The sequence below is a fragment of the Pristiophorus japonicus genome, chromosome 12 (assembly GCF_044704955.1).
Source record: "Pristiophorus japonicus isolate sPriJap1 chromosome 12, sPriJap1.hap1, whole genome shotgun sequence".
NCBI classification, from domain to species: Eukaryota; Metazoa; Chordata; class Chondrichthyes; family Pristiophoridae; genus Pristiophorus; species Pristiophorus japonicus.
In genome coordinates, this window is record NC_091988.1 from 43,510,348 (window position 1) to 43,533,766 (window position 23,419).

At 43.9% G+C, this 23,419-nt stretch overlaps 1 protein-coding gene across 1 annotated transcript in view; it reads right to left on the reverse strand.

Moving 5' to 3' along the window:
* syn2b (synapsin IIb) overlaps positions 1-23,419 on the reverse strand; it is a 625,573-nt gene that overhangs the window by 267,484 nt on the left and 334,670 nt on the right. The window contains exon 3 of the mRNA XM_070895371.1: positions 462-553. Coding sequence (XP_070751472.1) covers positions 462-553 — 92 coding nt within the window. The remainder of the gene's footprint in view (positions 1-461; positions 554-23,419) is intronic.

Below are 23,419 nucleotides of genomic sequence, written 5' to 3' on the forward strand. Positions count from 1 at the left end.
TCAAGCTGCTTCACAAAACACTGAATTATTTGGATGTGCTGTAATTTGTTATGCAGATATGGCAGCCATTTTGCAGACAGAAAGTGAAATATATAACATCTGGCTAGAATTTGCTTCTTGTTCCAATTGATAACTTTAAAACAGTGTAATGATATTCTTATTAAACTGTCAAAGTACCATATGTGCATTAATTACATCTTTACCTGTTACTGACACGGCCTAGTTCCAATGCAATTGTTCAAATCCACAGCTAATTTTTCTTCATTTCTGGCTTACAATACACCTCATTAAGAGGTGATGAAGTGTCACATGAAGAACCAAATCAATCAGCACACTAATTGGCCTAGAAGCCTGAGACGGGCTATATGGCTGCACAATTTTCTGAGGCAACAAGACTGCTCGTGAAAAGCAGATAAGTCATTTTGTTCCTCGGGCTTTGTTAATGCAATCTCTTGTCTCACCTGACAACTTTAGTGCCATTTCGAAAAACTTGCATGTCGACTATGCAGGTACCATCAGCTTGAGCAATCAGGTTGATCTCAGTAAATTCTGCCTGAAAAACAATTCAAAGAACACAGTGTAAGGTCACCTGGGTTAATAAAAGCAATCAAATACATTGCACTGTATTCTAAATGAAATTTGGATACTTGCCGCAAAATCTTTTTCTGAACATTAACATTTCAAATTGAAAAATGAAGCTGAACCTCTGTTCAGTTGAAGTACATAATTAAACATTACGGTTCTCTGTTGATAACAGCTGCACATGGATCTGTTAAAGCTATGTTTGAATCATAAATGCTTTGGTTACATCAACATTCACATTTAGCTTACTTTGAAAACATCGCTATTTTGAGATCTTAAAATTAAATTCTTGAGTGAACTTAGTGATTTGTTTTCTAAACTGCATTACAGTACAAATCTGGAAGTTACATATAAAATGGCAGTAATACAGCTGCCATGCTGAAAGCCAGCACTGTAAAGGTGTTCAACTCCACTCAGTCCACACGCACAGATTAGAATATTGACTCTGGATTCTAGCTTTGATTTTGACTATAAACGTGACATTAGAAAGTGTGCCTGCAGATGACCTTTGACCCATTTTTGGAATACTTCAGTGGCATTTTCAGTTAACAACATTCCTTGCTGTGTTTAATGATCTGTGGGGAGCACGACATTAAATGGTTCAAATGCACAATATCAAAACAAATAAAGCATTCTTCTGACTACTCTGTCTGGAAGGTAGGCTCCCATTCATTTTAATGAGGCCACAAGAGATTGGAGACCAGCTGTTAAAAGAAAAACTAACAGGTTCTAAACAAGTCATTGTTTTACAGAGCCTTCATTCCCTTGACAGCTCTTAGAACATGGGTGGTGTTCTGCAAATGTTAGGAATGAGCGGAGCTAGTCACAGAGGGCTACCGATAACCAACAGAGTCCTGTTCCACTATAAAATCAAACCAACTCAGCATTCCTCCTCAACAGATTCCCAAAACATCGCACACAGTTAGAGACAATGTAACATTGGTGTCTGGTGAATCCATTAAACAACAATGAACTGTTTTATGTTTTTGGCCATATTTTTTTATTACACCTGAATTAGATATAAACAGCATTTACCAATAACCCTTTCTTTGTGCTACATATCAGTTGAGAGGTTGGGCGAGTGTCACTTTTGGACCGATTGCTACAAGGTGCACTGATTCAACTCCCCACTTGTAACAAAGAGCTTTGCCCAGCTTGAGGCATCACCATGATAGTGTACCTGAGATTTGGAACTCACTGACGAATCAGTTGCACAACCTCGAACAGACCATTTTATAGTCCAGTGCATTGCAGTGTTAATTCACTGCTCTTTTACACACGTTCAGGGCACAGGTTTCTGTTGGCTTGTGCAAGAGCAATAAAGGTATCTGCTGGTCTTCATATTCCGGCTACACCTCGAAGTCATTGCCCCATTGGCCATTGAGGTTTAAATAGATTTGTGATCACATTCTTATAAAAAGGATAACCATGGTACTGATTCCTGAATCTGTACATATTGGAATAAATGGTTAAGTCTGATTAATTCCCACACAGAGAAAATCAGGTTTTAATTAAAAAACATATTCTCACCACTGAATAATTTAAAATTTTCACGGTGATAATTCACTTCCTTAGAAGTGCAGAAGCCAGTTACTGGAAGATTTTATGAGAAGTCTCATTATAATAATGATCTTTTCCTACTACTGATGGAAACTGTGACAGAGGAGCCGCAAACCTTGGCAAGATGAAATTTGACCATCTGAGTTTCTAACAGTGAGGACTGAGAGGCTGTACAAACTAAAGAACTGAATAAGGATGCATACTTACTCTGGGGGTTCCAATGAGCTAATAAATAATATCCAAACCTCCCAAAATTAAATTACAGCACAACATTTATTCTCTGCAGTCTGTTATTGTATAATAGATTGGTATGTCTCAAATGGCATTTCTCGCTGGCTGTCGAGGAGGTTGGCCGATGTCTTGGTGGTGCCAAATGTTGGGGAAGCTGGTTCCAGGTTGATGATAGAGGCCAGCACTAAGATTTAGGGGGAGGTTGGGTGCTGAGCTGAGGGGCAAGGTGTCTGGGTAGCTGGCCAGGTATTCGAGAAGGGTTTTAAATCTTCAAAAGATAGAAAAACAAAGAAAAAAGCAAATTCTGCTGACTGTGGCATATGAGCAGAGGTGTGTTAAGGTGCAGGAGGGAGTGCCGGCCCTTTTAATTGACTCCGTGGCCCTTACAGCGCCCCATTTGCATGCTGTACATGGAGCTGCAGCATTGTGCTGGCTTTGAAGTTTGATTCCTAGGAGCATTTGATAATCATAGAAACATAGAAACATAGAAAATAGGTGCAGGAGTAGGCCATTTGGCCCTTCGAGCCTACATTACCATTCAATTTCATGGCTGATTATTCACCTCAGTACCCCTTTCCTGCTTTCTCTCCATACCCCTTGATTCCATTAGCCATAAGGGCCATATCTAACTCCCTCTTGAATATATCTAACGAACTGGCCTCAACAACTTTCTGCGTTAGAGAATTCCACAGGTTAACAACTCTCTGAGTGAAGAAGTTTCTCCTCATCTCGGTCCTAAATGGCTTACCCCTTATCCTTAGACTGTGACCCCTGGTTCTGGACTTCCCCAGTATTGGGAACATTCTTCCTGCCTCTAACCTGTCCAATCCCGTCAGAATTTTATATGTTTCTATGCGATCCCCTCTCATTCTTCTAAACTCCAGTGAATACAGGCCCATTCGATCCAGTCACTCCTCATATGTCAATCCTGCCATCCCAGGAATCAGTGAACCTTCGCTGCACTCCCTCAATAGCAAGAATGTCCTTCCTCAGATTAGGAGACCAAAACTGAACACAATATCCACTCACCCCAGAGCGCATTATTTAAAGTGACAGTAATATCCAAAGCTTTCCTGTCAGACTGAGCCTGGGTGGGAAGTGTCTTGCTGGTTGTAGCTGAGAATTAGATTTTTTTTGGCTGGGGCACCAGGGTGGTGAAATGCAGCTGGGAAGAAAACTGAAATTGGGGAAAAAGCTTTTGCATAATGTGATTGATGCATAAAAAATTTAGAAAAAAATCAAAACAATCAAATAGAAACGAGAAAAATACAAATGTTAAAAATGAGAAAAAAGAAAATTGATGCACAAGCTTGATAGTCATTATTTGGACAAGCATAAGAAATGTTATTATAACGATACCATAACTCAATAAAGTAGCAACATTAATATTGACAGTTAAAAGTAATACTGACATGCCGTTGATTTAAGACTGGGAGAGAATATTGTGACTGGTCTGTACCAGGCATTATTATAAAAATACCTGAAAGATAATATTTACTTCATTCACATCAAAAATGGAAAGCTTTAACATTTTTCAAAACCACCTGATGATAGAATTTGTTTTTGATATTGTCCAATCAATTGCACTGTTTACAGAATATCAAGACACTGAGCATGGTCAGGTGCCTGAGATGTGGTGGCATTCTTCCCACAGAAACTCTCAGACCCAATTATCTGACATTAGGGGCTAGATTTTCCACTTTGGTGCAGATTGCCCAAAAATGGGCGTTATTTCCGGTGGGGACGGTAAGTATGGGTTTTTAGATTGCCGGATTGTCGCCCATTTTCAAAGCCCCTAGTTTCCATTTTAAAAATTGGGTGTTATCGCGAGCGATCTGAAATGGGCGTTAGCATTAAATCTCTCTGACCTTCTGCCGTAAAGTGTCGCCATCCTTAGCAACGGCATGGCAGCGTTCGTTTCACGTGATTCAGGAGGTCAGGGGTCATCATTACATGTGCATAAGAGGAAACAGAGAGAGAAGGAGCAGAGAGGGAGTGAAGGCATGTGTGGGTGTGGTGTGTGCTTGTTTGGCTGTTTTCGGAGGTAGGAGGGAAAGTTTTGAGCTTTATAGAAAATTGTGCGAAAAAAGTTAGCTGTTACCAGCCAGATATTTTCATGAATTTGGTGCCTATAATGGAGGGAGTGGATGAGGTGACCCATCCACTGTGGAGACTGACGCTGGTGAGAGCAGTGAACTGGGAGAGGAACAAATGGGAGTATGAAAGAGAACGAGGAGGTTCTCGGATGAGGCAAATGCCTCCCTCATGCAGGAGGTCGAGTCACGCTGGGGTGATTTGACCCAGGGAGGGCTTGAGAAGCCCACCCCAAAGTCTTACCAGAAGATATGGGCCGAGATAGCAGAAGTGGTCTCGTCGACGATCAACGAGGTGCGTGAGGGCAACCAATGCCACAAGCGATGGAACGACCTTGACGGATCCGCAAGAGTAATTATTACATTTATTTACATGTACTTATATATTTAAATAATTTGATTTGTAAGAGTCATGAGAGACTATAATCAAATGTGTGGTCTTTCACTTTTACCGGGAATGTTGTACTCAAAGCCTGCGGTCATGGTACACGTCTTTAGGTAAAGAATGATAATTATCATAACAATCATGATTACATCTGTCGGTTATGTGTTGTATCAGTCTCTGTACAGTACCTAGCAATGATATCATGCAATAATCTCATGCCAGTCATCCTGTTGTTACCTTTTACAGAAGAAGCTTTCAAGGAATATGTTGATGGTCATGGAATGTGAGGTCTGTGATGATTTTGATAGTGGTGGTGCCTTTGTCGTGCTTATGCTGTGTGTAGTGCTGTAATCACCTTGTGACCCTAGAACCCCTTTCTCCTCAAATAACCTCATTTGTGTTTTGCAGCTCAGCCAGCAGCGCATCCAAGGCAAGACCACCGAGCTCAGAGGGTGGGGGTGCGGGGCTGGACTCGCCGGACGGTCCTACATCTGGTGCTGAGGAGCTCCGGTTCTCAACCGTCAATCTGCTGGGTCCATTCTCAACGGATGACAGCACGGACTTTGAAGAGCATGCATTACCAGACTCCAGAAGGCATTTGACCCCAAGGCCATCTAGTGCTCCCCCAGCCATTCCCACCTCTACTCTGGAGGTACCGGACCCAAGCACCTTTCCAAAGGGCACCCCAGGTGTCCCCAAGACGGCGCCGACCCAGCGGAGATTTTGTAGATGGCAGGTCTGCTCCACGAGCGCCAGATGAGAGGGGCGACATGGTAGAGTTGTCTAGGAGAACTGTTGACATAGGCCACCAGATCCTACAGGCATTGGGGGGCATATCCCGACTGTTATGTAATGATGTGTGTATCGTCCTGGTACCTTAAATGTAATCTAAGCACTATGCCACACCACAGAGGTGGGAAACCTGGAAGTACCTAGAACAGGCACTATATAAGGCTGAGCACCACACCTGAGAGGCACTCTGGAGCTGAACAATAAAGGACGAAGGTCACAGCAGTTAGACTTACACCAGACCGTGTGGAGTCAATGATTTGTGTGCTAGATACACCACATTGGCGACTAGGAAGCTGATGAACTCCACGCAACCATGGCTACACTGGGCTCGCTAAAGGATTTTACCGTGGGCAATGATTGGGAGGCCTTTACGGAAAGGCTCGAGTACTACTTCACAGCAAACGACCTGACGGAGGACATGGACGCAATGAGAGACAAGCGTAAGTCGATATTGCTCTCCAGTTGTGGAGATGAGGTTTACTGTCTCGTCAGGGATTTGCTGGCATCTGGGGCACCAGGGACAAGTCATACGAGGAGCTGACTGAACTCATTCGTGACCAGTTGAAACCAAAGGAGAGCATCCTCACGGCCAGATACAAATTTTACCATCACTGCAGACCCGAGGGCCAGGATGTCACTAAATATGCTGCGGACCTCAGGAGACTCGCGGCGCCGTGTGATTTTGGCGCACACCTTGACGAGGCTTTGCGGGATATTTTCATTATGGGATTGGCCATGAGGGTCTCCTTCACAAGCTGTTAGCCACGGAACCCACAGTCACTCTGACAAAGGCCATCGCCATCAGCCGGGCACATATGACCTCGACTTGCAGCACCAAGCAAATAATCCACACAGTCTTGAACCCGGCAGGCACTGTCCACAGGATAGCGCCCACCACAGACAAAACTGCAGAACTTGGCTCTGCCCGGGGCAGAGAGCACGGACCTCGGGATCCTGGAACTCAGAGTCCGCTGAGGGGGGCCAATCAAGCAGCACCATGCTGGCGTTGTGAAGGAAGTACACGTGCAATACCTGCCAAGTTAAAAGAAATCAGACTCACCATGTGGCTGAGCAGATGGGGGATGATCCACCATCCAGCGAGGAGCAGGCTGAAGATGATGAGGTGTTGGGACTGCACACGTGTACCGACGATTCGCCCCCAGTGATAAGGGAAGTAAAAATCAACGGAGTCCCTGTGAGTATGGAAGTGGATACGGGCTCGGGTCCGGCGTTGATGAGTCGGAGAACTTTTGATAAACTGTGGATTAACCCAGCTGCAAGACCCAAGCTGGGAAGACTTCATCACTCCACAGGCTGCTGCTCCCCGGGGTGCTGCCGTGCCCCGGGTCCCCAGAGAGCAGCGCCGACTGAGTTGGAGCTGCAGCCTCAATCCACCCACAGGCAAGTCCCAGGCCCGGACCTCACACAGAGACCCTGCAGCCTCAGCCCCCACAGGCAAGCAGCCCTGCAGAGGCGGGCCTAGTGGGGGGGTGGGGGGGGGGGTGAGCCAGCGGGGTGCGAGGGATCCAGGATGGCTGATGGATCGGAAGAGCCCCGCCGAGGAAGTAGCTGTCGGACGGGCCCCGTCGAGGAAGTTGTTAGCGTCGGGCAGCGGCAGCAGCTGGAGGTCGGCGGCCACGGCGGCCGCAGGGGAGGCGGCTACGGTGGCCGCCGGAGAAGCGACGACGACGGCCACAGGAGAGGCGGCAAGTCAGGTGGCAGCTGAGGGGAGCGGAGGCTGCGACGGCAGAGGGCATCCGGAGCGGCAGAGAGCAAGATAGCGGTGGCATCGTGTTCAGAGCAGCAGAGCATCAAAGATGGCGGCGCCCAAGGAGAAGCCTCGTGGAATCCTCCTGCATCAAAGATGGCGCCTTAAAAAGGAAATGCACCCGGGGGTTTTAAAAGGGCCTTACCAAGAGGTGGTCCCCACAAAGGACTTCTGTAAGGCAGAGCGAGTCTAAAATGAGCTATGTTAATGTGAGATGGTGAATTTATAATAAGAATTAATTTTTTAATGCTGAATGCCCACTGTATTTGTGTAAAATAATGGATATGAAGTACAATTAATGATAAGGGCTAACAAGGAAATCAGGGATCTGTTACCAGTCAATAACTAGTTAATGTACCAGATAATATGTACCATACTAACGCACTGTCTATGCCTACCTGCCTTCCGTTGGACAAGTGTCATGTATTGATGTATGTATCGTCGTCCTGCGTCGTGGGGGGGGAAGGTGATGTTATGTAATGATGTGTGTATCGTCCTGGTACCTTAAATGTAATGTAAGCACTATGCCACACCACAGAGGGTGCTGTAGTGGGAAACCTGGAAGTACCTAGAACAGGCACTATATAAGGCTGAGCACCACACCTGAGAGGCACTCTGGAGCTGAACAATAAAGGTCACAGCAGTTAGACTTACACCAGACCGTGTGGAGTCAGTGATTTGTGTGCTAGATACACCACACCGACAGCTGGCCAGCATCTCCGGCACCATAACAGAGTATGTTCCGCGGATGGCGGAGGCCCTGGAGATGATAGCCAGGAACACTGGTGGCACAGGCCTCCCAGTGGACCCGGAATGCGGCACTCCATCCCGAGGTTCTGCACCTCCAGTTCCAATGACACATGAGAGGCAGGAGCAAGATCCTGCTTCTGGACCCGAGAATGTTCCCATCTCGGTAACCCCCGCTCCCGTATACGTGCAACCACTGGCTCTGCCTTCATGCCCCCCCAGTGAGGCACCGCCTGAGTAGCGCCTCGGCCAGGCGGCGTGGAGCGAGGAGGGGAATGGTGGGGAGAAGAAAGGGAGGGGGAAAGGAAAGTGAGGTACATGTCCGCAGGTGATGGCTTTGTTATATCTCCATCTCGGTGTATGCAATTTGTTGTAAGGTATGGGGGGAGGGGCCCACCCTGTTGGTTTGCATTTGTGTTCTGTGTTGCTCGACATGTTGACCATTTGATTGATGTCAATGTTCTAAAAAGTGTTGTGGGGTGGGGTGGGGTGGGGGTGGGATGTTTTTGACCGTTATACTAATGATTTCAGACCAATGGTTGTATTAAATGTTTTTTATTTAACATAACCTTGTTGCGCATTGTCTCAGATAGCTGGACCGTTACACACTGGTGATTCCTTAACATGAAAGGATATAATTAAACTTAACTTCAATCAACTTAAACTTTAACTGGCACCAATGTGATGCCCACCATTGATGTCTGAGCTGCACATACAGCAGTGTGTCAGCTTTGTCAAAAGCAGCAATGTTCTTTCAGGCAAAGCGCTCATTTATGAGCTGCTGATGTAAGAATCTTGCAGCTATGTAGCCACCATGGGCCCTTTCCTGCCGTCTGGAGGGGCTGTGGGCATGGTTGCATAGTCAGCCTGATTGTCTGGCCCGAGGTCAGCGTCCAGCCCCTCGTCCTCCTCTTCCTCTCTCTCCTGAGATGGACCATCAGTCCCTTCTGGCAATTCTTGTCCCCTCCTGACAGCCAGGTTGTGCAGCATGGAGCACACGGCCACAAATTGAGCTACCTGATCAGGGTTCTATTGTAGATCCCCTCCTGAGTGCTCCAGGCATCTAAAGCGCTGCTTAAGCACACCAATGGTTTTATGGACAACATTGCATGTGGCTCTGTGGCTCTCCTTGTATCGCTTCTCGACCTTGGTGTGGGTGTCACGCAGGGGGGTCATCACCCAGGTGACTAGGCCATATCGTTTGTCACCAAGCATCCAGCATTGACCTTGTGGTTGACTGGTAAACGTGTCAGATACAGCACTCTGACGCAGGATGTGAGCCTCATCGATGCTGCCCAGAAATTTGGCATTCATTGCCATAATTATCTGGTTGTGGTCGACAATGAGTTGGACCTTCAGGGAGTGAAATCTTTCTCGGTTGCGAAAAACCTCTGCATCATGAGAAGGTGCCCACATGGCGATGTGTATTGCTCTCTGCACCTTGAGAAGTTAGCAATTTGGTAGAATCCTAGAGCGCTGTCAGTCTGAGCCTCCGTGGTCATAGGGAAGCTGATAAAGTCCATCCTACGTGCGTACAGGGCTTCAGTAACCCGTCTAATGCAGCAATGTGCGGCATGCTGAAATATAGCGCAAATGTCGACCGTGGGGGCTGGAAAGGAAATGGATGCATAGAACGACAGTGCCGCGGTGACCTTGACCTCGATGGACAGTGATGTCCTGAAGGTGCTTGCAGGCTGTAGATCTGTCCTGATGAGCTGGCATATCTCACTGATAACCACTTTGTGGAAACGCAGTCTCCGAAGGCAGGTGTTCTCGGATAAGTCGAGGTAAGAACGCTTCCCCTGTAAGTGCGGAGGGTGTATGGTCTGGTCCTCCTCATCAGTCTGGCGTGTCTTAGATTGGGCACCTAATGCTGTGGATTAGACACTGTGCCATTTGCACTCTGCAGCATCTGCGTTGTAATCGATGCAGGCTGAGAAATGGCTGGCCCCATTCCAATAACTACAAGTATAATGCCGATTGTTCACAAGCAATAAATTTCCCCACTAAGACACCTAAAGTAAAATCTCAATCATCCACGGTATGATAAGATATCTGTTCACATGGTTACGTCACCTGAAAAGAACTCCAGAGTACACCCAAACTCCCTCGAAGTTGAAGCAGCCTTTTCAATGAAGCGACCTGCTATTTACAAAATAGCTGTGATTAGTTCAGATCAGTTCAACTTTTTCACAGCATTTTTTTCGTCGAGCGAGATTGTGGGCGATATGTGTGCGAGGTGCTGAAAGTGACGCTGGGCGATATACTGAGTGTTAGTTTCGGCAAATGTGATCTTTACGATTTTAAAAAAAGTGGACGGTCGGTATTATTGAATCTCGGCGTTAAGTACGTGCCGAAAGTAACGCTGGGTGATATTATGGGTGTTGGTTCGCCCATTCTGATGTTTCCGCCCCAAAAAAGTATTCGGGTGGTATTATTTTTTCTCAGTGTTACGTACATGCCGAAAGTAACACTTGGCGATAAGTGACCGAGAAATTGGCGTCAGTTTCCATTTTGTGGCTAAATGGGTGATATATGGGCGTTACACCTCATTTCGGCATTAAAATGGATGTTAAGTGGGCGGTATGCATGCAAAAATAATGGAAAATCTAGCCCTAGATTTCAGTGCTTCAGAAAAAAAACTATACCTTTTGGTGGCACATAGAGGTAAGTAGCTGTGGATTTAGTTTTCCCTCCCAAAATCACTCATCTTTACAATTTGAAAGGAAGCTTCAAGATGCTTTCAACATGGACATGATGGGCCAAAATGGCCTTCTTCCGAGCTGTAAATTTCTATGATTCTATGATTCTGTAAGTGTCTTAGTGTATCATTGAATAGTCATCACAAATGATGACTCAGTGCTTGGAGTTCGATGTTCAGGAAATACAGTTTTATTTGAATTGTTAATTGTCAACAAGGGTTTCCTCATTCAATTCTTAATAAAAGTGGGAGGAATGTAGAATTTTCAAGTAAAAGACAAAGTCCCTCATCAACGCAACAATTCCCACCCAGGCTCAGAGAGGAAAGCTTTGGATATTACTGCCACTTTAAATAATGCGCTATGAAGTGAGTGGATTATCAAATGCTCCTAGGAATCAAACTTCACAGAATATATTGTTCTGCTTTCTGTACCAGCAAATGAACCTTAACCTATAAAGAAACAGAAACATGTGCTTGGAAATTAGTAGCCAGATAACTAAGGATGATATAAATGAATTACAATCAACAACAACTCTGCACATGCCCAATGCTGTTACTTTTACACCACTAACAAAATCTCGGGAGCTCAACTCTCCATATTAGTTTGTTCTTTTTTTTACATTGATGCCCTGAACAGACCAGCCACTCAGGGTCAAGCAGGATCCAAAAGCTTCATGCTGTTGGGTACAGCTTGAGCAAGTAGCAAGAGGAAAGGGACAGGAACTAGTGTGAAATTTCTGGTGAGAACTGAACAGAATGGCTTCTGTCTTGCCATTGTTTAGCCAATGACAATTTTAACTCAACCATGACTTGATGTCAGATAGACTTGATGTCAGGTCAGCACAGTAATAACTGTGGTATTGAGGGTAGTAGTGGAGGCGTAAATCTAAGTATCATTGGCATACATATGGAAGTTGTCTCATCTTTAAGGAGAATGGTCCAGAGAGGAGAAAACACTACAGATGTACTGGCTACATTGAGACAGATATTAATCGACAGTGCCATGGACTATAGTGAACCAGAGAGAAAATGTGTTTGAGGAGGATGGAGTGGTTGACCATATCACAGGTTGAAAGAAAGGTCAAGGCAAATAATGCCCTATACCCACAGTAACACACGTCATTTCTGACTTTGAAAAATGTTGTCCTGGGGCAGTGAGCAGAATGAAAGCTTGGTTTAAGAGAATTAAACGGAGTGGCAGGAGAGGTGGACACAAAGTTGACTGATGTTGATATGTTCATGGACCTGGGAGAGAAAGGGGATATTAGAAACGAGATAGTGACTGGAAATAAGAGTGTGGCAAAGGGTAGGCCTTATAAGGACATTGTTGATGACAGCAGTTTTGAAGGTTGGGAGAACAATGCCTGAAAAAAGGGAGCAGTTGGCAATATTTATAGGATTGTGGGGAGGAGTTGGGTGGGTCAGGAGCTGGTTTGGGAAGAGGGTTGAGAGTTTCATAAAAATGAGACGGATGAAGGCTACATGGACAGGGATATAGGGGAAAGGGTACAGATATAACCTGAGAGTTGGGCTGGGGTAGAAGTAGGTCTGATGGTGCAGGGAAGGTCGTAAGACTGATCAAGAAATCACACCTGGAATCAGAGGTGGGGCAGAAGGAGTATGGGATGAAATTCATAGGAATTGGGGTGGGAAAGAAGAGTTCTGAAGAAGGCGTTTTAGATTAAATATTCAGATGATGACAGATCTCCTGTGTATTACCAGGATTTTCTGTTGCTATTGCTGCAATTAATTGGCTACAAAGGAGAAGGAATAGGGTGCCCTTGAATCAACTCTCCCACCAATAATTCCTTTCATCCAAGAAATGCTCAGCATCCTTTCAGCAGCTGTTCACATCACTGTTGCTAAGATTGGTAGTTCACTTTATTAGTGTGACTACGGAGGCAGGAGGGCTTGTCAATCCTGCATCTCACTACTTCATGGTCCAATGCCAATTCTCAATCCCATGGTGCCATTTCATCACCCCTTGATAAATATCTTGTCCTGTCTCCTATTAGAAATATGCCAAGTTAAGGCTATCTCTATTCACTTTAATAATCAGGATCGACTGTAAAACCAATCTGGTGGGTATATTGTGTTTAATCAGAGTTTAAGACGGAATATAACACTATATAGCAAAAACATACAACCATAACAGATAGTTAATACCCATCCCGATCGGACAAACGGCTGACACATATAAGCAGTTCTCTTTAACTTGCAGTATCTCTCTTTGTCTAGAATCTCCTTTGGTCTGCTCTCCCCTCACACCGTCTTTGACTACAAGCTTCCAGGAGGTCACTTTCAACCTATTTTTAGGGGTGGGCCTGAACCTGGATATTGACAAGACCTTTTGACCTATAGAGGTTCCTCATAAACCTTAATATCCAATAAGACTTCTAGTTCTTTGATTCGATCCTTGTTTCAAGAACCCGCCTTAAACATGTCTTCCGATTTTGGCCATATGTCATAGTTTATACCTTCTCGAAGTTGCTTTTCTGTAGAATTCCTTTGATATCTCTCTGTTAAGACTAACCCAGGGTTTCTTCCTGTGGAAAATGTTTCATATCTCTCTCGTCTTCTTTGATTCCCATGAAGCCAAACCAGAAAACTGCTCGCCCCAGAGCCGTGATCTCTTTTACGATGTAGCAACATGTTTACGTTAACACCTACAACTTCCATTCATTATCTTCGCCAGCAGTTTTGTTCAGGTAACTTCAAACCCTACCCTTCGCATTATACGTAAAATACATGAACAAGGTTCAAGTCTTAACTTAAAAACAACAGATAATTGCTTAGTAACAGGGAGATTGTATATAGTACAAAGAACTATACCATCCATTTCTAAGCATTTCTCTGATTCAAATAGACATTCCGTCTGCAGTTCAAAACAATGATTGAAACACAGCATTCATATCCGTTCTATACATTTTTAGGCATCCCTGATTTCTAACACTCCCTAATATGAAAGTAACAATTCCATGCTCAGTTCTTTTTCATTTCAGTATTTCATATTATGTTCCTTACGTTACACATGCAGGCTGCAATCTCTTATCAATATTTATTCATAATATATAAATGAGGAAATCTTCTCTTCCTATCTCCTTGATTTTGTAATAAATGGCGGAGAAATGGCTGGAGCTGGACATCTCACAGCTTAGACTTTTTTGCTCAACCTTCAGCTCAAAAACATTTTTGATCTGATAATGGTGCGACCTGGGACCTTGGTGAAGGCTGGGGCCAAAATCCTAGCTCCTTAACCAGTGAAATTTAAGGCGAGGAGCTAAATTAAAAAGTAGGACCTCAAAAGTAGTAATCTCAGGATTGCTACCAGTGTCATGTGCTAGTCAGAGTAGGAATCGCAGGATAGCTCAGATGAATATATGACTTGAGGAGTGGTGCAGAAGGGAGGGATTCAAATTCCTGGGACATTGGAACCGGTTCTGGGTGAGGTGGGACCAGTACAAACCGGACAGTCTGCACTTGGGCAGGACCGGAACCAATGTCCTAAGGAGAGTGTTTGCTAGTGCTGTTGGGGAGGGGTTAAACTAATGTGGCAGGGGGATGGGAACCTATCCATGGAGACAGAGGGAAGTAGAATAGGGGCAGAAGCAAAAGATAGAAAGAAGAAAAGTAAAGGTGGAGGGCAGAGAAACCTAAGGCAAAAAGCAAAAAGGGCCACATTACAGCAAAATTCTAAAGGGACAAAGTGTGTTAGAAAGACAAGCCTGAAGGCTCTGTGCCTCAATACGAGGAGTATTCGGAATAAGGTGGTCGAATTAACTGCGCAGATAGCAGTTAACGGGTATGACGTAATTGGCATCACGGAGACATGGCTCCAGGGTGACCAAGGCTGGGAACTCAACATCCAGGGGTATTCAACATTTAGGAAGGATAGACAGAAAGGAAAAGGAGGCGGGGTGGCATTGCTGGTTAAAGAGGAAATTAATGCAATAGTAAGAAAGGACATTAGCTTGGATGATGTGGAATCGGTATGGGTGGAGCTACGGAATACCAAGGGGCAGAAAACGTTAGTGGGAGTTGTGTACAGACCACCAAACAGACGTAGTAAGGTTGGGGACAGCATCAAACAAGAAATTAGGGATGCATGCAATAAAAGTACAGCAGTTATCATGGGTGACTTTAATCTACATATTGATTGGGCTAACCAAACTGGTAGCAATGCGGTGGAGGAAGATTTCCTGGAGTGTATTAGGGATGGTTTTCCAGACCAATATGTCAAGGAACCAACCAGGGAGCTGGCCATCCTAGACTGGGTGATGTGTAATGAGAAAGGACTAATTAGCAATTAGCATTCTTCCCTTGGGGAAGAATGACCATAACATGGTAGAATTCTTTATTAGGATGGAGAATGACACAGTTAATTCAGAAACTAGAGTCCTGAATTTAAGGAAAGGTAACTTCGATGGTTTGAGGCGGGAATTGACTAGAATAGACTGGCAAATGATTCTTAAAGGGTTGACGGTGGATAGGCAATGGCAAACATTTAAAGATCACATGGATGAACTTCAGCAATTGTACATCCCTGTCTGGAGTAAAAATAAAATGGGGAAGGTGGCTCAACCGTGGCTAACAAGGGAAATTAAGGATAGTGTTAAATCCAAGGAAGAGGCATATAAATTGGCCAGCAAAAGCAGAAAACCTGAGGACTGGGAGAAGTTTAGAATTCAGCAGAGGAGAACAAAGGGTTTAAATAAGAGGGGGAAAATAGAGTACGAGAAGAAGCTTGCCGGGAACATAAAAACTGACTGCAAAAGCTTCTATAGATATGTGAAGAGAAAAAGATTAGTGAAGACAAACGTAGGTCCCTTGCAGTCGGATTCAGGTGAATTTATAATGGGGAACAGAGAAATGGCAGACCAATTGAACAAATACTTTGGTTCTGTCTTCACGAAGGAAGACACAAATAACCTTCCGGAAGTACTAGGGGACCGAGGGTCGAGTGAGAAGGAGGAACTAAAGGATATCCTTATTAGGCGGGAAATTGTGTTGGGGTAATTGATGGGATTGAAGGCCAATAAATCCCCGGGGCCTGATAGTCTGCATCCCAGAGTACTTAAGGAAGTGGTCCTAGAAATAGTGGATGCATTGGTGATCATTTTCCAACAGTCTATCGACTTCTGGAATCTTTTGAGGATGTAACTTGTAGAGTGGACAAAGGAGAACCAGTGGATGTGGTGTATTTGGACTTTCAAAAGGCTTTTGACAAGATCCCACACAAGATTGGTGTGCAAAATCAAAGCACATGGCATTGGGGGTAATGTACTGACGTGGATAGAGAACTGGTTGGCAGACAGGAAGCAGAGAGTCGGGATAAACGGGTCCTTTTCAGAATGGCAGGCAGTGACTAACGGAGTGCCGCAGGGCTCAGTGCTGGGACCCCAGTTCTTTACAATATACATCAATGATTTGGATGAAGGAATTGAGTGTAATATCTCCAAATTTGCAGATGACACTAAACTGGGTGGCAGTGTGAGCTGTGAGGAGGATGCTAAGAGGCTGCAGGGTAACTTGGACAGGTTAGGTGAGTGGGCAAATGCATGGCAGATGCAGTATAATGTGGATAAATGTGATGTTATCCACTTTGGGGGCAAAAACGCGAAGACAGAATATTATCTGAATGGTGGCAGATTAGGAAAAGGGGAGGTGCAACGAGATCTGGGTGTCATGGTTCATCAGTCATTGAAAGTTGGCATTTATGTACAGCAGGCGGTGAAGAAGGCAAATAGTAAGTTGGCCTTCATAGCTAGGGGATTTGAGTATAGGAGCACGGAGGTCTTACTGCAGTTGTACAGGGTCTTGGTGAGGCCTCATCTGGAATATTGTGTTCAGTTTTGGTCTCCTAATCTGAGGAAGGACATTCTTGTTATTGAGGGAGTGCAGCGAAGGTTCGTCAGACTGATTCCCGGGATGGCTGGACTGACATATGAGGAGAGACTGGATCAACTGGGCCTTTATACATTGGAGTTTAGAAGGATGAGAGGGGATCTCATAGAAACATACAAGATTCTGACGGGACGGGACAGGTTAGATGCAGGTAGATTGTTCCCGACGTTGGGGAAGTTCAGAACCAGGGGACAAAGTGTTAGGATAAGGGGTAGGCCATTTAAGACTGAGATGAGGAGAAACTTCTTCACTCAAAGAGTTGTTAACCTGTGGAATTCCCTGCCGCAGAGAGTGGTTGATGCCAGTTCATTGAATATATTCAAGATGGAGTTAGTTACGGCTAAGGGGATCAAGGGGTATGGAGAGAAAGCAGGAAAGGGGTACCGAGGGAATGATCAGCCATGATCTTATTGAATGGTGGTGCAGGCTCGAAGGGCCGAATGGTCTACCCCTGCACCTATTTTCTATGTTTCTATGAAACAGAGGAATGACTGAGAAGGAAATAGGGTGAATTAAAGTAAAATGAGCTAAAGAAAGAGAAATAGAGGGAAAGAAAGATTAGATTAAGAGAGAGAAAAAAAGACAGAAAGGAAAAGTAAGAAAACAAAATAATTTTAAATTAAAAATATCTCCAAGAACAATATTGATTACCTGTAGGAATGTGCCTTCACAGTTTTAATTGTTCCCTTTCTGGACCGGAGAGGTTGAGTAGCATTGCAGGAACATAAATCTCATTGTTAAAAGGCTCCTTACATTTTACGTACCAGCCCTAACTTTCTGCGGCGAGTTTAATTTGTATTTACTGTGCAAAAGCAGCAACTTCTTGAAACTCATGGGGTGGTTGATGGCGAGGTCCCATTTTTACGAGGCTAATGGCAAATCATCCAGCCATTTGTGATAATTCGCAACTCATGGAGTATCTCTTCCTTGCCACAAATTGCTGGATGATTTATACACTAATAACGGCATGCATCTTAAACTTGCCATTATTTTCCCAGCGAATTCTGGCCCAGTAACTGCCATGGTGGTTTCTTTTGGGTAATTTTGATGTTAGCATTTGATACTTGTGCCTAACTGAATTAGGTGGTGACAGAGATTTCAGTTCATTCTTCCCTGGTAAAAAAATAACTATAATTCCATGTTCTTAGCCTCAAAACAGCCAAACTAGATTAAGTATGGCCAGACTGTTATTGTAGCTAAACTGTAAACTAACTAACGATAACAGGAACAGGAAAGAATAAAGTAAGGGAGGACATTGATGGCAAGGGAATAAATAGAGTGAAAGAACAGTAGTCTAAAAAGATAGTTAAACATAAAGTGAGAGGAAATATTATTAAGAATGAGTTAAACTGTCTGTACAGCAATGCACACAGTGTCCATAATAAAACAGGGGAGCTGGAGGCAATCATGCGTTGCAAGGAACCAGACATCGTAGGGATTACTGAGACATAGCTACAGAAAAATCAGGACTAGGAATTAAACATTGCAGGGTATAACATATTTAGAAAAGATAGAGAGGGAAAAAGGGGAGGTGGAGTAGCTGTACTTATTAGGGATAACATAATGGCAGTAGAAAAAGTGACAAAAATAAAATCCATATGGATAGAGAGAAAAGATAATAAAGGATTAATCAGACTAATAGGTGTAGTCTACCAACCACCTAATAGTGGAAGGGAGGTGGAGGAAGAAATGTACAGACAAATTAGGGAAATGAGTAAAAAGTATATAAAAATAATCATGGGAGATTTCAACTACCCTGATTTTAATTGGACAGAAGAGGTAGGTAAAGGGGATATGGGAATAGAGTTCCTACAATGTGGACAGGACTCCTTTCTAACCCAATATTTAAAAAGCCCAACAAGGGAGGATTTGCTATTGGATCTAATAATGGGGAATGAATCAGAGCAGATAAAGAAGTAAAGGTAGGGGAACATGGAGGCAATAGTGGCCATAATATAACACGCTTTAAGGTGATAATTGGGAAGGACATAAGTATGACGTAAACCAGGGTTAATATATTGGAGAAATGCTGATTTTGAGGGGCTGAGAATAGAACTTGGGAAAATAAAATGGACAATAATATTGGCAAAAAAAATCTAGAACATCAATAGGAAACATTTAAAACGCTGTTCAACAGAGTGCAGGAACAATATATTCCACTAAAAGGAAAGAACAAACTAAATTTTAGTTTATGAGACTCCATGGATGAATAAAGCCATACTATTGAGGACAAGGAAAGAGGCATACATTAAGTACATAGATAGCAGGGGTGTGCATGATAAGGGAGAAGATTAGTGGGAAAGCGGGTTGTGTAGAGGACACAGAGAGGCTGCAAAGAGATTTGGATAGGTTAAGCGGATGGGCTAAGGTTTGGCAGATGGAATACAATGTCGGAAAGTGTGAGGTCATCCACCTTGGGAAAAAAAACAGTAAAAGGGAATATTATTTGAATGGGGAGAAATTACATGCTGAGGTGCAGAGGGACCTGGGGGTCCTTGTGCATGAATTCCAAAAAGTTAGTTTGCAGGTGCAGCAGGTAATCAGGAAGGCAGATGGAATGTTGGCCTTCATTGCGAGAGGGATGGAGTACAAAAGCAGGGAGGTCCTGCTGCAACTGTACAGGGTATTGGTAAGGCCGCACCTGGAGTACTGCGTGCAGTTTTGCTCACCTTACTTAAGGAAGGATATACTGGCTTTGGAGGGGGTACAGAGACGATTCACTAGGCTGATTGTGGAGATGAGGGGGTTACCTTATGATGATAGATTGAGTAGACTGGGTCTTTACTCGTTGGAGTTCAGAAGGATGAGGGGTGATCTTATAGAAACATTTAAAATAATGAAAGGGATAGACAAGTTAGAGGCAGAGAGGTTGTTTCCACTGGTCGGGGAGACTAGAACTAGGGGGCACAGCCTCAAAATACGGGGGAGCCAATTTAAAACCAGTTGAGAAGGAATTTCTTCTCCCAGAGGGTTGTGAATCTGTGGAATTCTCTGCCCAAGGAAGCAGTTGAGGCTAGCTCATTGAATGTATTCAAGTCACAGATAGATAGATTTTTAACCAATAAGGGAATTAAGGGTTATGGGGAGCGAGCGGGTAAGTGGACCTGAGTCCACGGCCAGATCAGCCATGATCTTATTGAATGGCGGAGCAGGCTCGAGGGGCTAGATGGCCTACTCCTGTTCCTAATTCTTATGTTCTTATGTTCTTATTATGTAAGTCAAAAAACAATTAGGAAGGCAAAGAGGAACTATGAAATTAAATTATCAAGGAACATAAAACAAAATATTAAAATATTTTATAGGCACATCAATAAAAAAGGATTGCTATGGGAATAGGGCCATTGAGGGATAGACATGATAATACCACTGGTAACGATAGAGAGATGGCTGAAATATTAAATAATTATTTTGCTTCAGTATTTACCAGGGAGATAGAACAGGTGAACATGACATTGGATGATGAGATTAGTAAAGAGGGGATATAGTAAATAAACTAATCAAACTCAAAGAGAATAAAACCCCTGATACGGATGGATTGCATTCATATATTTTAAAAGAATCTACGGAAGAGATAACAGAGGCATTACTACACATAATTAATCATTCATTAGCAAAAGGTGTAGTGCCAGAGGACTGGTGGATAGCAAATGTAGTACCTATATTTAAGAACATGTACAGGGAATTATAGACCAGTCAGCTTAATATCGGTCGAAGGAAAAATAATCAAATCCCTCCTAAAGGAGAAAATAGAAGATCATCTAGAAACCAAAAATATAATAAAGAATAGTCAGCATGGAATTCAAAAGGGAAATCTTGCTTGACCAACTTCATTGAATTTTTTGAAGAGGTAACAGAGAGATTAGACAATGGTAATGCACCAATGTAATGTATCTAGATTTTCAAAAGGCTTTCAATAAGGTATCCCATAATAGACTGATGAACAAGGCCAGATAATCCGCAGTCATGGGACAAGCAGCCAAATGGATAGCTAGCTCGCTTCAAGACAGAAAGCAGAGAGTAAGGGTAAAAGGTAGCTATTCAGAGTGGCAGAAGGTGGGTAGTGGTGTTCCACAAGGATCAGTGCTGGGACCACTGTTGTTTACAATTTATATTAACAAATTAAACTTTAGAATCAAAAACACAATTTCTAAATTTGCAGATGACACCAAATAGTCAATCCTGAGGCGGACGGCAACAAATTACAGGAGGACATTAATAACTTGCAGAATGGGCATATAATTGGCAAATTAAGTTCTACACAGATAAATGTGAGGTATTACATTTTGGTAGGATGAACAGGGAGGTCACTTATTACTTGAAGGGTGCGCATCTGGGTGGGGTAGAGGAACAAAGGGATATCGGAATACAAATACACACATCACTAAAAGTTGCTACACTAAAGGTTAGTAAGGCCTTAAAAAAGCAAACCAAGCACTTGGGTTTATTTCTAGAGGTATAGAATTGAGACGTAGGGAAGTTATGCTAAACCTGTATCAATCCTTGGTTAGACCACACTTAACTGCGTACAGTTCTGGTCACCGTATTATAAAAAGGATACAGAGGCACTGGAGAGGGAGCAGAGAAGATTTACAAGGATGATACCAGAAATGTGAGGGTATACATAATCAGGAAAGGATGAACAGGCTGGGTCTCTTTGCTCCTGAAAAAAGAAGGCTGAGGGGTGACCTAATAGAGGTCTTTAAAATTAGGAAAGGTTTTGACTGAATGGATACAGAGAGAATGTTTCTACTTATGGGGAAGTGCATAACTAGAGGCCATCAATATAAGATAGTCACCAAAATATCCAATAGGGAATTCAGAAGAAACTTCTTTACCCAAAGAGTGGTGAGAATTTGGAACTTGCTACCACAGGGAATGGTTGAAGCGATTTGATGCATTTATAGAGAGGCTAGACAAGTATATGAAGGAGAAAGGAATAGAGGGTTATGCTGATAGATATAGATGAGGAAAGACAGGAGGAGGCTTGAGTAGAGCATAAACACCGGCATGGACTGGTTGAGCCAAATGGTCTGTTTCTGTGTCATATATCCTATATAATTATATGTAATCATTTAAAACAAGCATTAGATAAGCTTTTGAAACTCTGTTGGTAAGTAGTTTTCCTGTCTTAGCATTTATAATGGGCTCAATTTTCTCCAATACCGTTTTTTGGCGTATTGCTACAGTTACACCTGTTTTTTTTCTGGCCCCAAGTAATCCAAAAAAATAAGTAGCAAGTTTCCCCATTCCATTTTTTGAAATTGGTGCCGCACAGCCTGTCCTGTAGCTTCGGGGGGGTGGAGCCTAATATCTGCGCCGAAAAAATGATGCCCCCTCCCCTTCTGTGCATGCGCGAAAAAAAAGGACGTTTTTGACGTGATTGCTATGGATGCGCATGCCCAGTACACCTCCCGGTCTGCATTCAGCCATTTTTAAAGAGCCAGTTGTGTGTGAGAACTTTAATTCTCATTGGAAAAATCGGAGCTGCAATACAAGATGCAACACGGCTGAAGGACCAAGAATTTCTTACAGGATGAAATGGAAGCACTGGTTACTGTAATTGAGGCCAGATGGCATGAGCTGGACACCAGCAGAGGTCACATAAAAGTTTCACCAAAAGAAATGAAGAAACGCTGGAACAAACTTGCAGAAGATTACTATACAATGGTGACCACCCCGAGGTCTGGAGGCCAGTGCAAAAAGTGGCAGGACCTTGGTCAAGTAGTTAGTGTAAGTAATATTTTCATTTATTCACTGGAATTGCAATTGTAAATGTGACCAGCTGTATATGTCCCACCCAACAGAAAGACACCCTCTTTAAAATGTTATATTTTCATCTTTGCAGAGGAAGGTGGCACACAACAAATGGGAAAGAACTCGAACAGGAAGAGGCCCGACAAATCTGCATCCACTGATATCTTTGGAAGAGAGAGTCGCTGCTTTGATGGGTCCTGCCTGGAGAAAAGCAACCACCACTGCACAAGCTGGGTCCACACTCGAGGGAGAGGGTAAGTCCTGCAAATTCCACAGTCTGGCTTTACTAAATGTTAAGTATTGCACGGGCTAGCCATGCTTCAGTTCCTAGGGATGTCTCCGTCAGCTACACTTCGGTTGAGGCAATGTGCTATCATTCATTGTGGTCCTTCAAATCAGCCTGCTGCCTGCGCTGTGTGAGCCTACTCATGCCACCCACCCTGCCCCCTCCTCTGCTGCTAACCATTTGTCTGTGTTCTGTTATATTTTGCAGAACTTAAGGCCAACCCTGACGATTCAGAAGAAGATTCAGACACGGACAAGCCTGAAGAGGAGAACATCTTCCAATCCCACCTTCCAGACCAAGAGCATAGGGGTGAGGGTGATGGGCAGGGGGAGGAGGAGGATGAAGCCCCTACAGTTATACTCACTTTGTGGAGGTGCAGGTGCCGCCCATTGAGGTGCCAGCCCCTTTCCTGAGTGGTACGAGTGTTGCTGGGACATTTCATGGTTTCCCACCGTCTGAAGCTGCAGGTCCCAGTGGGGTGCAGCGAGGCACACCCAGGGCCTCACCGTTCGAGGCTGTGGATCCCAACGGGATGTGGCGAGGCACACCCGAGGCCCCACTGTCCGAGGCTGCAGGTCCCAGTGGGCTGTAGTGAGCCACACCCAGGGTGAAGAGG